The 15850-nt window shown below is 32.8% G+C and overlaps 1 protein-coding gene across 1 annotated transcript in view; it reads left to right on the forward strand.

Annotated features, from left to right (window-relative positions):
- The window catches only part of LYST (lysosomal trafficking regulator), a 201967-nt gene that overhangs the window by 74252 nt on the left and 111865 nt on the right, over nucleotides 1-15850 (forward strand). Inside the window, 3 exon segments of the mRNA XM_051993556.1 lie at nucleotides 5312-5472; nucleotides 8885-9075; nucleotides 14840-15085. Coding sequence (XP_051849516.1) covers nucleotides 5312-5472; nucleotides 8885-9075; nucleotides 14840-15085 — 598 coding nt within the window.

Consider the following 15850-nt stretch of genomic DNA (forward strand, 5'->3'; position numbering starts at 1 on the left):
TTAGCAGTTATCTGCCTTGACTCAAATGGATTTTATAAGAAAACACTAACTTGGGTAGGAATTTCCTTTGTTTCTTCTGGCTAGAGAAAGGAAAAGTGAAAGGATTACTCAGAATGATAGTCATGATGAGTTTTGTCAGCAGAAGGGGATGGTTATAAGAGGTGGGAAGAATTGAGGAATAAGAAAATTAAGAGGACTATACTATCATAGAGGGGAAGAGAAAGTGATGGACAATAGGGATACAGGCTAAAAGGACATATATAGATCAGTATGTGTTCAGTAAACATAGAAACACTTATCTCCTTTTCTTGCATCATGAGCTTTCCAGTCACTGCATTCAAAATCCCAAAGCTCTGTTTTCCTCTTTCTTTTTCTTTACCATCCCTATGCATCTGATTCTGTTTTTGCCACATCTCTCCATGTTCTTTGCCTCCATCTCAGGAATGCTCTCACCTGGACTTTTATGACAACCTCTCTCCACTTGCTCAATTACTAAGCATTTATTAAGTGCTTATCTTAATTTAAAAAAATTAAGATATAAAGAAAGGTATGAACAGTGCTTGCCCTCAAGGAGCTCTTGTTCTAATGGGAGATACAGTATGCAAAAAAGTCATACACATGAGATGAATGCAGTGTAAGTGTAAGATAATCTCAAATAGAAATGGAGAGGGTTTATGTTCACGTTCAGAGATGAGGAAGGGACTGATGTGGCCTACCCACACTTACCAAAAAAAAAAAAAAATCTCCTTAACAACTCTGTGGAGGATAAATTGGAGGGGGGATGAGATGTTAGAGCCATCTCAAACTAGCTTGTGACAGCCAGTTATTTCAGATTTTCATTATGAGTAATTATCCTCACAATAAATGAAATCAACAAATACGACACATCAGGGGTTTTGATGATTGTGTAGAAATAAGAAAATGATGGAGAAAATGAAAATAATGTAGGTTAAATTTGAGACTGGGAAGGTAGGTGGTAGAGGGGATAGAGTGCTTGACCTGGAGTCAAGATACCAAATCTGGTCTTAGAAGCTTAGTAGCTGTGTAATCCTAGGCAAAGCACTTAACCTTGTTAGCCTCAGTTTCCTCACCTGTAAAATAGACCGGAGAAGGAAATGGCAAATCTCTCTAGTATCCCTATCAAGAAATTCTGAAATGAGGTCATGAAGAACTGGACACAATTGAAAATAATTAGACAACAATGACAAATTAAAAGTGTGTTATAGGTCCTTTTCTTTTTCCCCAGAAAGCCAGTTGTATACCAGCATACTCTTGATTGGGAGCAGTTTGAAGCAGGGAGACAAAAGTTAGAAAGTTGTTGCAGTGGTTCAAAGAAAGTGGTTGAGATAAGATATGAGGAGGGCCTGGACTAAGGTTGTGAGAGACAGTGCAGAGAGAGAAATATAAGTAAGAGATGTTTAAAAAAAAGGCACAAGTGACAAAATTTGGTTACAGATTGGAGAGGAATAAGAGAAGAGTTTGTGAGCCTCTGTGCTCAATAGGATGGTGGATTTCTTGACAGTAATGGCAAAATTGGTAAGAAGAGTATGAAAGACTGTGTTCTATTTTTGATATATTGAATTTGAGATGAATATGGGACATTCTGCTTGAGATGTCCAGTAAAAGTTGAAGATTTAAAACTGGAGCTCAGGAGAGAGATATGGTCTGATTATATAGATATGATAATCTGCATAGAAATGGTAATTTATAATACAGAGGTAGTATTAAGTCAAGGAACCAGATTAAAATGCAATTTGGAAATGTTTAACAAAATAAACAAAAATATAACAACACAAATATGTTAATTTATGGCTAAGTCAGTATGCTGTCCATAGGAATCCTTTTCTGTTTGAGTTTGACACTACCGCATAAATACATGGGAGCTAATGAAATCAATAAGTAAGATAATGTTGCTGAAAAAGAAGAGGGCTCAGGGCAGACCTTGGGAGATATTATGGATGTGATATGGAAAAAGAACCAGTCAAGAAGAATGAGAAGAGAATCAGGAGAAGAGTGTCATGGAAGCCTAGAGAGGAGAAAATGTATAGGAGTAGGAGAAAGTGATCACCAGTGTCCAGTGCTACAGAGAGATCAGAAAGATCAGTATTGAAGATAAATCATTACATTTTGTGATTAAAAATAATTAGTAAGTATGGAGAAAAGTTTTCAGTTGAATGACAAGGTTAGAAGTCTATGGATTCCATAGGCTTAGAAGACTTATGGAATCCATAGAAGATTCCATAGAAGAGAATATGAGAAGAAGTGAAGGCAATGAGTGACTTTCTCAGTTTTAGTCAAGATCATCTAAGTAGATGTACCTTATAAGCTAGGTAATATGGAAATCTTCAACTTGAAAAAACTTTTGGAAATAAAGATATGTAATAATCTATATATAAAGATGATCGTCACCTTCAAGGTGTAGATAGGTAAAACAAGAGATTTAGACTAGTACCTTATCATTACAATATTTGATTGCAAAGAGGATCAGGAGCTACTGAATTAAAATGAAAGAAGGAAATTTCAAAATATAAAAAGAACAACTGACTTTTGACCACAGAAGAGTAATAGAAAAGGAAGCAAATTACAAGGAACTGAGGAGGTATTAAATGGTAAGGAAGTGAAAGTATTGGTTGTAAAATAGTGTGATGGTAAAAGGGAGAAAAGATAAGAATAATAATTTAATTGGCGGGAGAGGGAGGTAGAAAAATTTAAAAAATGCTCTTTCATGATTGAACAGATAATCCTGAAACCAGCTTTTATATTCACAAATGAGAGAATGAGGACTTGAACTAATGTTGTGGCTGTGTGAAGACAGGGGGGCCTAAACAAAATTTGATAAGATTGGCAGCATTGAATATTTAGAGTGAGAGTGAATACAGAATCAAGGATGACACTACAGTTTCCATTTTAGTACAAAGTTTAATGAACTGGGTCCTAGAACCTTATGTTAAGTGTTTGATCATAGATGAGGGAAGATACAGACACTATAAATGGCTTTCCTTTCTTTGAAATGGCTATATGTTCCCTGTCATATAAGTTACTAAGCCAAAAAATGTTGGTACACAAGTTTCTAAGTGTTTGCCTTTATTTAATTTCTACTCCCCTTTCTTCCCCATACAGTCCTATCTCTGAATTACTTCAAAATACACATTGTACACTTTACCATGAATGATTTTTAACTTTATACAACAGCCTCTAGAGTGTTAGAGCCATTTCAAACTAGCTTGTGACAGCCAGTTGTTTCAGATTTTCATTATGAGTAATTATCCTCACAATAAATGAAATCAACAAATAAGGACACATCAGGGGTTTTGATGATTGTGTAGAAATAAGAAAATGATGGAGAAAATGAAAATAATGTAGGTTAAATTTGAGACTGGGAAGGTAGGTGGTAGAGGGGATAGAGTGCTTGACCTGGAGTCAAGATACCAAATCTGGTCTTAGAAGCTTAGTAGCTGTGTGATCCTAGGCAAAGCAACTCTTAATTAGTTTCCCAATCTCCAGTCACTCCCTTCAACAAGCCATAATACCCAGATATGCTAAAATAATTCTTATTAAAACATACACCATTACCTGGTCAAGAAGGTACAGTGACTTCCTAATGCTTTCCTAATTCTAAGCTTTTATTAATTTGTGACTACTTTTATCAACTGATGATAGTTATTGGTTAAGATTTCCCAAATAAGGCATTTCATTGGGCAATATAAATGTCATCCTAAAGAATAATTGACATCATCAAAAATGTGTTGTCCATACTGTACAAGGTATTGTTTTATTGTTTTATATTATAGGACTAAAACAACACCAATAGCTGCCTGTGCTCTCAAGGAATTTATATTCTTCTTGGGGATATAACCTGTATACAGTGAAACAGATAGAAAACAAATGCAAAATAATTTTTGAGGGGAGAATTAACTAAGAGAGGAATTAAGAAAGACAACTTGTAGGTGATACTCTTCCATATACCGCTTAGCAACCCATTTAGCTAAAAGTTCAAGAAAATGAGGGACTCCAGGAGGTAGAAATTAGGTAGTGTTTTCTAAATGTTAAGGCACAATGTGGAATCTCAGATATGGTGAATAGCAAATAGGGGAGATTGTTTAGATACTGGTGTGTGAGGTACAATAGACAAATCTAAGTCTATATTGTTAGAGACTTTAAATATCAAACAAAGAAATTTATACTTTATCCTAGAAGCATTAGGAAGTCACTGTACCTTCTTGACCAGGTAATGGTGTATGTTTTAATAAGAATTATTTTAGCATATCTGGGTATTATGGCTTGTTGAAGGGAGTGACTGGAGATTGGGAAACTAATTAAGAGGTGATGAAGGCTAGAACTGAGGTACTAGTAATAAGAAAGAGAAAAGGATAAGTGGGAAAGATTTTTTTTTTTTTTTTTTTTTTTTGCTGAGACAATTGGAGTGCCCAGGGGTCACACAGCTAGGAAGTGTTAAGTGTTTGAAACCAGATATGAATTCAGGTCCTCCTAACTTCAGGGCTGGTACTCTATCCACTGTATCACCTAGTTGCTCCTAAATGTGAAAGATTTTATGTTAGAATTGGTAAGACTAATGTGAAGGAAAGACTGATGATGTGAATAGGGATGACTTTTTTAGAAATAGGAAAGTTAGGGTGAAAGGTGATTAGGAGAAATTCAGAACGAGTTTGTAGTTTTAGATATGATGTATTTAAAATGGAAATGAAACATTTTGATGAAGAGGTCCTGCAAGCAGTAGTAATATCTATGCTAGAGCTTATGAGAGAAATAAAAGCCAAAGACCTAGATTCAAAAGTCGTCTGTATAAAAATAATAACTGAAGTCATGGGAGCTGATAAGATTATTAGGAAAGAGCTGTAGGTAGGCTGAAGGACCCAGGGCAAAGTCTAAGCATGCCTGTTCATGGCTTAGGAGGTAGATTATGATTCAGTAGAAGACTAGAATGTAAACAAAAAAAGGTCATTAGGGAAAAAAAAATCATTGATTAAATACAGATTATAAGTATTCACATTATATAAATGAGGGTAAAAAATAAGAATTTTGTTACTGTTGTTGGAGGGAGCACTTAATGAACAAGTATTTAACAATCCTATTTCATGGTTTGCACTATATGAGGCACAATGACTTTGGGCCTAATCACATTGTTTTTATGGTGGAAATTATCTGTAAACAAAATAAATTACATACATAAAAACGGACAGAGTTTTAGAAGAGTTTTTCAACTTTGATTTTTCATATTACTAAATACTTGCTTTAATACTTGGAACTTTGTACTAATGGGCTAATTTAACTGACTTAATTTTAATTTTAGGAAGTCTGATGTAGTTTTGGATTACACACTTCCCAGGAGAACAAGTTTATCATCTGACAGCAATAAAACATTTTGCATGATTGGCCATTGCTCATCATCCCAAGAAGAATTTTTACGATTGACTGGAAGATGGGATCTAGGAAATTTACTTCTCTTCAATGGTATGTTCTTACTCTTTGAAGAATTTCTAAGAAAGTTTGGTAATTAGGGTCTATTTGTCTTATTTAAAAAAAATTTTTTTTTGGTGTCTTTGCTTTTATGCCATCTAAAATGCTGTCTTGTCATTTTTACCTTTCCCCAGCATCTTTCATATACATTGCTTTCTCTGCAGTCATTCAGCTAGTGTTGGTTCTTATCACTTTTTTAAAAAGATGAATGTATTTATTTAAAACTAAAATACAAAATAGAAAAAAGAAAAACAGAAAAAGAACATTGTTATGTACCCAGCAGAACATGAGAGGATTCAAAATGTGTAACAATAAATTTCTATTTCAAGAAAGCATATATAATAAAACACATTATATTCAGAAGTGTCCATCTATCTTTTGCTTCCTTATAGGTTTTCTTTTGTTCTTTGTGGTACACTTTTTACTTTATTCTTTTTTTTTCCTTTTCTGACACTTCCCTCAACCAGGTACAATTAAACACAGATATATTTATGTTTGTATGTATATATACACACATATATACAAATACATCTACATAGATACCTATAATCATACACGTATATGCACTGATACATGCACATACAGTCTATAGGAGGTTGTACTACACTTGTTTGACCTCTTGTTTTTTGAATGTGGATAATATCATCCTTCTTAGAGCTGAGTCTTTCCCTATTTTTCTATATTCACCAACACATCATCATTTCATCACCATCTCATTCATCATACCACAGCAATATTCCAATCTTACTCTATCTAGTTATTGTAAATGGTTTAAAACAAAATTAATATGGCTTACATATAGTGAAGTTTCCCTAATTTTTTGTCTTTTGATTTGAGATCAAAGATTACTGCCCCTAATTTTTTTGTCTAATAAATTTTAACACTGATCACATTTTTTGTTTGTGTGTGTTTCTTACTTCCTATCCCTGTCTATCTGGCTATTACTTGTTTGTGTATATCTCTTACTTCCTATCCCTGCTAATTCTTCTATTTCTACCTAATAACCTACCTGGCTATTCTTAACCTCTCCCCTCCAAGGATTCCATTTATTTCTCCCCTCATCCTTTCCTTGCCTCTTTATCTCGTTCCCATTAATCTGTTTTACCTTATCCCACTCCAATTAATCTACACATCTTTTTATCCCCCCCTTTTTTATTTTCCCTCTCCTTAATTCTTAAAAAATTTAGAAAACTTTTATACTTTTCTAGATATATATGTATTGTTCTCCCATTCTTAATGACAGTAGGGTTCCAGAACTACCAACCCTTCTCCTACAACTAATTCCTGTGTCAGTTCTTGCTCTTGCACTTCATTCATAAAATCTTACTAGTCTTTTTTGACCTGGTTTTGCTATTTAGAATCATATCATACTCCTTTCTACCCCAATATTTCTTTCAAAGTATCCATTTACTTGTGATAGTCTTAGACATATGATTTACATTTCCACATATAAAGCATAAAGTATGATGTTTGATATGATGAATATTTGATGTTTATCTGATAATTCTCTTAGATCTTATATGTCAGATTTTCATTTGAGTTCAGGTGTTTTATAGCAAAATCCTGAAAGTCTGACAATCCATTGAAAATCCTTTTTTTTTTTTTTTTTTCATTCAGGATTATATTTAATTTGTGGTATGATATTTTTGGCTACAATTCTAGTTCTTTGGCTCTTTGATCTATAGAATATCAAGATCTGTCGTCTTTTAATGGAGTCACTGCTAGGTCTTGTGTTACTTTAATTATGGCTCCAGTGTATTTTAATTTTTTTCTTATTGCTTGTAGTATTTTCTCCTTGATCTGGCAGATTCAAAATTTATCTATGATATCCTTATGGGATTTTCTTGTAGGATCTCTTTCAGGTGGTGATTGGATTTTGTTGTTGTTGTTTTTATTTTCTTCTTGTTTTAACACTTGGTGATACTTTTTAAAAATTATATTGGGTTTTAATATATCTATATGCTTTTTATTTGTTATAGCTTTCAGATAGTCCAGTTATTCTTATATTTTTTCTATTTGATCTGTTCTCCAGATATGTTGTTTTTCTTATGATATGTTTCACATTCTCTTCTATTTTTTTTCATTCTTTATATTTTATTTTATTAGTTCTTGATCTCTTGTAATTTGAGCAGCTTTCCCTTGCCCAGTTTAGTTTACAAGGAATCATTTTTTCCCTTAGAAATCTGAATCTCTTTTTCTACTTGGTTGAATTTCTTTTCATAATCTCCTTATTTTTTTTGAATTGTTCTCTATTTTTAAAAAAGTTTTTCCTCAGTCTCATTTGATTTTTAAAGTCTTTTTTAAAGTTCTTCTGTGAGTTCTTTTGAGATGGGGGTCCATTTGATGTTACTCTTTGGGATAAGAGGAGTTTTTTAAGTTTCAGTATCCTTTTCTAAATATGAACCCCATTTTTTCTTATTCCCATAGTAACTTTCTATGGTTGGGTTGTCTCACTTTTATTTTACCCTTTTTGAAAAAATAAGCTTGTTAGTGTCATGTGTCTCATTACTGTTACTGTTCTTTTTAAAATATATTTTTATTAATATCTTTTGGTTTTATGGCATCTGTTTCTTACCATACTCCCATTTAACTCTTCCCAAAGAACCATTCCTTATAATAATTTTTTTAAAAGAAAGAAGAAATACAAAATAATTCAGCAAAACCAACATTTTAAAAATTTGGTGTTATATATAGCATTTTATAAGGGGAAGATGTTTTTTCTCTTTTATTTTTCTTTTCCTGAGGCAGTTGGGGTTAAGTGATTTGCCCAGGGTCACACAGCTAGGAAGTGTTAAGTGTCTGAGATCAAATTTGAACTCAGGCCTTCCTGGCTTCAGGGCTTGTGCTCTATCCACTGCACCACCCACCTGCCCCTAAGGGTAAATGTTTTCTCAAAATTCTTCTCTAAGCTTTATATCAAAACATTCAGTTTAGATTTTTTTGTTGTTTTTTTCCATTTGATTTGTTTTCGTCATTATGATTTTCCTGGTTTTCCTTCACTTTGTAGTAGTTCATATAAATCTGTCTATGCTTCTCTGAATCTTTATGCCCATTGTTTCTTACAGCACAATAATGTTTCCTTACTTTTATGTCAGCCAGCAGACATTTATTAAACATTTACAGTGTACACATGGAGTTCCAAAGAAAGACAAAATCATTATTGCTGCCCTCAAGGAGTTCACAGTATTAATGGGGAAACAGCATATAAGCAATCATGTACATACAAAATACAGAGAGAGAAGGAATTAATTGTGTTATGATTCGTGATCATAACCCTTCCCCCCAAAAAAAAACTTAAAAAAACAAAAACAAAAGAAAATACTGTAACTTTCAGATTCATGCTTTTTATGAATAATTGTGGCTGGCACATTTTGAAGAACTAACTACTTGTTTTCCTCCAATGTAGGAGCCAAGATTGGTTCACAAGAGGCCTTTTATCTCTATGCTTGTGGACCTGACTACACTTCTCTAATGCCTTGTAAATATGGCAAATCAGGAAACTATTACTCCAAATATATTAATAAAGAAATTCTGCAGTGTGAACAAATTAGAGAACTCTTTATGACACAGAAAGATGTGGACATTGACCTCTTAATTGTAAGTTTGAAAAGTGATTAGAGAATTTCATAGTACTGTGTGTGTTTGTGTTTGTTTTGTTATAACCCAGAATTCTTTGTTTAAATAAGCTTTGGGAATCTTTCTCTTTTGTTTTCTTGATTTTTCATTGTTTAAATATGATTTCTATTGAAAAATGATACATTCTGATATTCAGCCCATTGCCTCTGTAGAATTTTTATTACTTGGGCTATTGGAATCATAATAACATTATTCTAGCACTTTGCAGTTTTGCAGGTCACTTATGAATTTGGGGGATAAATATGAGTCATTTATTAATGAGGCAATATTAATCAGGAAAAGTTTCATTTTGCATGTTAACCTTATTCTTTTTTTTCCTTGTGTATCTACTGTAGCTGGTGCAATTCCCTGTGTATAGTAGGTACTTAATATTTGTCATATTGACTCATTCTACCATAGGTCCCAAATTTTGCTGTTAAAATAGCTTTTCCTATATAAAAATGTTTATTTTTATTTTTGTGTTGTGAATAGATGTATATATAAACCACATTAATGAAACCTTTTGCTTTTTTAATTTAATATTTTATTTTTAACATTAAATTTTGAGTTCCAGATTCTCCCCCTTCCTCCCTCTGAGAAGGCACATATGAAATTATGCAAAATATTTTCACGAAAGTCATGTTGCAAAACAAAGTATAGATCTCCCTCCCCTCTCCCTGAAAAAAAAAATACCTAAAGAAAAACAAATTAAAAAAAAAAAAGAATACACTTCAATCTGTATTCAGACACATCAGTTCTTTCTCTGGTTATGGATAGTAGTCTTAGATCATTGTATTGCTGAAAATAGCAAAGTCATTCATGGCTGATCATCCCATAGCATTGCTGTTGTTTTGTACACAGTACGTTCTAATTTGCATGAACTTATGGAAGACTTTGCAGGTTTTTCTGAGAACATCCTGATCATCATTTCTCCCAGACCAATAGTATTCCATCACATTCACATACCACAACTTATTCAGCCATTCCCCAATTGATGGACATCCCCTCAGTTTCCCATTCTTTGTCCAGAAAAAGAATTGCTGTATTTTTGCATTTATAGATTCTTTTCCTTTTTTAAAAAAAAGTATCTTTGGGGAGATATATGTCTAGTAGTAGCTTTAAGTCAAAGGGTATGATTGATTTTTATGCCTTTAGGAATAGTTCCAATGTGCTTTACAGAATGGTTGAATCAGTTCACAATTCCACCAACAATGCTCTAATGTCTCATTTTCCCCACTTTCTCTCCAACATTTGTCATATTCCTTTTCTGCTTCATTAGTTAATCTAATAGGTGTGAGGTGGTAGCTCAGAATTGTAATTTCTCCAGTTAATAGTAAGTTATTTTTTTCATGTAGCTATAAATAGTTTTATTAGTTTATCTCAAAACTGTTCATGTCTTTTGGTCATTTTCAATTGGGGAATGGCTCATATTTTTTATAAATTTGACTCAGTTTGAGAAATTAGAGAAATTGAGGTCTTCATCATTGGAGAAATTTGCTTCAAAATGCTTTTTACAATTACTATTATTAACTGTATTTCCCCACATTTATTCTATTCTCTCTCTTCTTTCACTTTGTCCCTCCTTAAAAATGCTTTGTTTCTAACCACTCCTCTCCTGATATGCCCTCTCTTCTATCACTCACCTCCTCCTTTTCCTAATCTTTTCTCATCCTATTTTACTATAGAAAATAGATTTCTATACCCATATTGAGTATGACTGTTATTATTTTTTTGAATCAATTCTGATGAGAATAAGATTAATTCCTTCACTCTCCCCTTCACTGTAAAAGCTTTTTCTTATTTCTTTTATGCCATTCCACCTTTCCTTTTCCCTTTCTTCCAGTACATTCCTCTCATTCCATAATTTTTTTTACATATAATCCTTTCATATTCACACCTATACCTTCTGTCTATGTCTATTCTAACTGCCCTAAAAATGAGAACAATTTTATGAACTATACGTATCATCCTCTCATGTAGGAATGTAAACAAATTAACCTTATTGAATCCCTTATGATTTTCCCATCTTGATTATATTCTTATGTTACTTTTGATACCTATATTTGAAAATCAAATTTTCTATTCAGCTCTGGTCTTTTCATTACAAATGCTTGAAAGTGTTCTACTTCATTGAACATCCACCTTTTCCTTGGAAGGATTATACTGAGTTTTGCTAAGTAGGTACTTGGTTTTAATCTTAGCTTCAAAATATCTTATTCCAAGCCCTCAGTTCTTTTAATATACAAGCTTCTAAATCTTGTGTTATCCTGACTGTGGCTCCACTATACTTAAATTGTTTCTTTCTGGATGCTTGCAGTATTTTTCCTTGACCTGGGAGTTCTAGAATTTAACTATAACATTCCAAGGAGTTTTCATCTTGGGGTATCTATTAGGAGGGATTGATGGATTCTTTCCACTTTTCTTTTACTCTCTGGTTCTAGAATATCAGGACAGTTTTCCATGGTAATTTTTAAAAGATGATATCTAGGCTTGTTTTTTTGATCATGATTTTCAGGTAGACCAATAATTGGATCTGTTTTCCAGGTCACTTGTTTTTCCAGTGAGATTTCATATTGTTTTCTAATTTTTCATTCTTTTGGGGTTTTTAAAATTGTACTTTGCTTGTTTTTATTATTTATTGATTTCTTACAAAGTCATTAACTTCCATTTGTTCAGTTCTAATTTTTAAGGAATTACTTTCCTCAGTGAGCTTTTGTACCCTCTTTGCCATGTGGCCAATTTTGTTTTTTAAGGCATTCTTCTTATTGGTTTTTTTGTACTACTTTATGTCATTCTCACTTCTCCTTTCAGTTTTTTCTCTATCTCTTTTACTTGATTTTCAAAATCCTTTTTGAGCTCTTTCATGGCCTGAAATCAATTCTTATTTTGACTGTAGGAGATTTAACTTTGTTTTCTTATTCTGAGTGTGTGTTTTGATCTTCCTTGTCATTATAGTAATTTTCTATGGTCTGAATCTCTTTCTATTGTTTGCTCATTTCCTCAGCCTATTACTTGGCGATAATTCTTAAAGTAGGGCCCTGTTCCAGGATGGAGGGTTCAATGTCCCAAGCTTCTGGGATTTTGTACAACTATTTTCAGAGATGTTTTTAGGAATATATAATTTCTCAATTCTTCGAGGGTGATGTGAGCCAAGGAGAGGTATGTTTACTTTCCTTGGTCTATATTCTGGTCTGTGAGTGACCACAAAAACTCTTTTCTAATTTGAAACTGTGAGGAGGGTCCCTGATCCACGGTGGCTATAAGTTCTAGTGTGCTATTGCTTCTCCTTCCCCTGGAACTATGAGTTCCCAGAACTGAGTATGGGCAGAGTAAAAGTCTTGTTTCAGTGCTAGCAAAGAGAGCCCATAATATCCTTCTGATCTGTTCGGTCCCCTTAACATCTGTGGTTTAAGACTTCTGCCACTGCTGCTGCTGCTACTACTGCAGATTCAGTGGCTTATAAGGCCCACTCCTGGTTTGCTGTGTCTCCCCTCGAACCCTAATGTGACAAACCTTTCCTGCCACATTTCCAACTAATCTTTGGTGTCTGTAGGCTGAGAGGTCTGCAAACCACCCCTGCCGCCACTGATTCATGGTCCTAAGACCCACTTCTGGTTTACTGGTACTGGGGCTGAGATATACTCTCACCCTGGTGCAACAGACCTTTCTTGCTGACCTTTTAAGTAGTCTTTGCTGGAAAATTGTTTTGCTTCATCTTTTTATGGGTTCTGATGCTCTGAAATTTGTTGAGTTATTATTTAAAGGTATTTGAAGGCTTTAGGAGAGAGCTCAGACAAGTCCCTATCTTTATTCCTCCATCTTGTCTTCACTTCCGTAATGAAGCCTTTCTTAAAAGATTAATATTGCTTTGATAATTAATGTCTATAAAAATTTAATGAAATTAATATTTTGATTACCTTCTTATTGATGGTTTTGATTACTTCATTTTTTCATTATACTCACAAATTTTGATAAGGATATTCTTTTAAAAATTGTCCTATTTATTTCACATGTTTCTAGCACCATCGGTATAGCACCCTTCCTTACCTTAGTAGACTTTCTGCAGCTAAATACACTTCTCCCAAAAGAATCAAACAAAATTGAATCTTCTGAGATGAATCTTTCCAAGTTTATTTAGGCTGTTCCTCCATTGACAGATATATATTCTTTTCCTTTGCCTTTAAATTAAAGCCTTTTAACGTTGACAGAAACTTCTGTACTCTGCTATGATTCTATAAACCCAGAGTTAACGCCATACAATAATGGAGTGCTATGTTAGTATTTTAGTGGAAGAACATTAATATTACATGAGAAACAGAGAAAGGGAATCATGAGATGGAACTTGAAATAGAGTTTCTATAATTTGTAATGGAAAATTCTCAAGAATTAAAAAAATATTATTCACATATTGACTATACATTAATAATTCAAGAGAACTAGTTGGTATTTTGGATAGAGCTTTGTACCTGAAATCAGGAAGAGCTGAATGCAAATCTGGCCTTAGACATTTACTAGCTATGTGACCCTGATCAGTTCACTTAACCTTTATCTGTCTGGGTCTTCATCTGTAAAATAATGGCATCTCTTTGCCAGGGTTGTTGTGAGGATCAAACTAGATAATATTTTTGAATAAAGTAACCTTACAAACCTTAAAGCACTTATATAAATGCTAACTATTAATGTAATTAAGTATTAATATTTTGCTTTCATCTGTTTGTTTGTTTGTTTGTTTTTGAGAAAGAATAATGCCTTGGATTTATTTATTGTATGTTGTGCGGTGTCCCCAAAATTCCCAAAATCTTAGTGTAGTATTTATAAAGATTTTGTCGTCCATTCTGAATTCTCTCTTACCTTTTCACCTTTTTCTCTCCAATTGAGAAAGCATGAAATACTATATCTATTATACCTGTGAAATCATGATAAAATATATTTCCACATTAGTCATATTTCAAAAAGAAAAAAAAAACAAAAATAAAGAAAGTGAAAGAAAATATCCTTAAATTAGTACAATTTAAAGCTCTAAAAACTTGAAACTTTTTGGGATATTTCATATGATTTTAAAATAACTACCTTTTTGATGTTATATTGTGGAACTAGTAGGAAATGAAAATCTATCAAGTAGGGTGGATTCTGTTTTATATTATTTAACATATTTTTCATATATATACTTTTTCTTTTTTTTGCTGAGGCATTTGGGATTAAATGACTTACCCAGGGTTACACAGCTAGAAAGCATTGTGTCTGAGGCCAGATTTGAACTCAGGTCCTCTTGACTTCAGGGCTGGTATTCTACCCCATTGCACCATCTAGCTGCCCTTATTTTTCCTATATTTTTTATTTTAAAATGACTTTGAACTAAAACTTTAACATCCTCTTGCATTAGGAAAAAATAAATCTCTATTTTATTATAGTTAGGTTTGGCTACTTTTCATATTTTATTATAGTAAAAAGAATGAGGTATTTTGAAATAATCTTTAATTTGGTTGAACAACTCTAAAACAAAGGAATAGCTTTTTCTAAATTTATCACCATGTTCTTATTATTGTTTTAATTCCAACTAGGCTTTGGTTTTTTAATGTTTCTAGATGTGGTTGATTTTGTAGTCTTTGCCTCTCATTTCAAAGGTTGGTGTGCCTTGAGTGAAATAATTTTCTTCCCTTTATAGAAAAAAAATGGAAAGATTAATTAGAAATTTTATCACTGTTAAAAAGATTTGTCACTGAAGAAAATATAATTTATTTTTCAGGAAGCTCTTGCTGTAGTTTATACGACTTGCCATCCTACCCAGTACACAATCTATGAACCAGTTATTAGACTTAAAGGGCAAGTAAAAGCTGTACAATCTCAAAGACCATTCAGTTTAAAAGAGGCTCAAAGCTTCTTGTTGGAACCTCATCATTTAAAGTGTCTCCAGCCTACTGAATACAAATCTCTTCAGGGAATTCTGCATGAGATTGGTGGGACAGGTGCATTTGTCTTTCTCTTTGCTCGGGTAAGAATTAGAGATTGTAGAGTTACAAACTCATTTTCAAACTATATTCATCTCTTATTAAAGATGAAACTTGATGTTACTTTGTATGAACAAATTAAAGTGGACAAAAATCATATAATGATAAAAATGATCAGAACACAGATTTTGCCACAACTTAACTATTGACCCGTTAGATGATCGTCTAGTATCAAAACACTATTTAAACTGTTCTCTTATTATTCTATTAGCCTTAAAGGCTAAGTGAAATATTGAAAATGTTCGAGATAGTGAAATTTTTTTTGGCAGTGTAAAAAAACAACAGGCATGTATTATTATTAGAACTGGTATTATTTTCTATAAATATTCCTTCATCTAAACAAGAAATATCAATTTTCTTGATAAAGTATTTTAAATCAAGTGTTCAGATCTGAAAATCTTAATATGTTTTGGCTTTGAGTGAATAGAGTTCTTTGATTAATCAAGCAAAACAACACAAATTTTGCTATGTGACACATTTTGTGTAATGTGCGGGTTTCTTCTGTATTTGTTATAAAGGCAAAAATATATGTCTCAATTAGTAATTGAAAAAAGAGTCATAGGCAGCAGTGTCATCAGTAAGACCAGGTTTTGGGAAAGTACCTCCAAAATACTATTATAGTTATTTCATAATGTATAAGTATGCAATTTTAAAGAATATTACCAGTAATTAGGTACTTGGCTATGTTATTTTAATTTTATGTTTAGAACTTTTGTGTTTTTATAAGATTTTAATAAATTCTTAATTTT

This window comes from Antechinus flavipes, chromosome 4, assembly GCF_016432865.1.
Source record: "Antechinus flavipes isolate AdamAnt ecotype Samford, QLD, Australia chromosome 4, AdamAnt_v2, whole genome shotgun sequence".
Classification (NCBI taxonomy): Eukaryota; Metazoa; Chordata; class Mammalia; order Dasyuromorphia; family Dasyuridae; genus Antechinus; species Antechinus flavipes.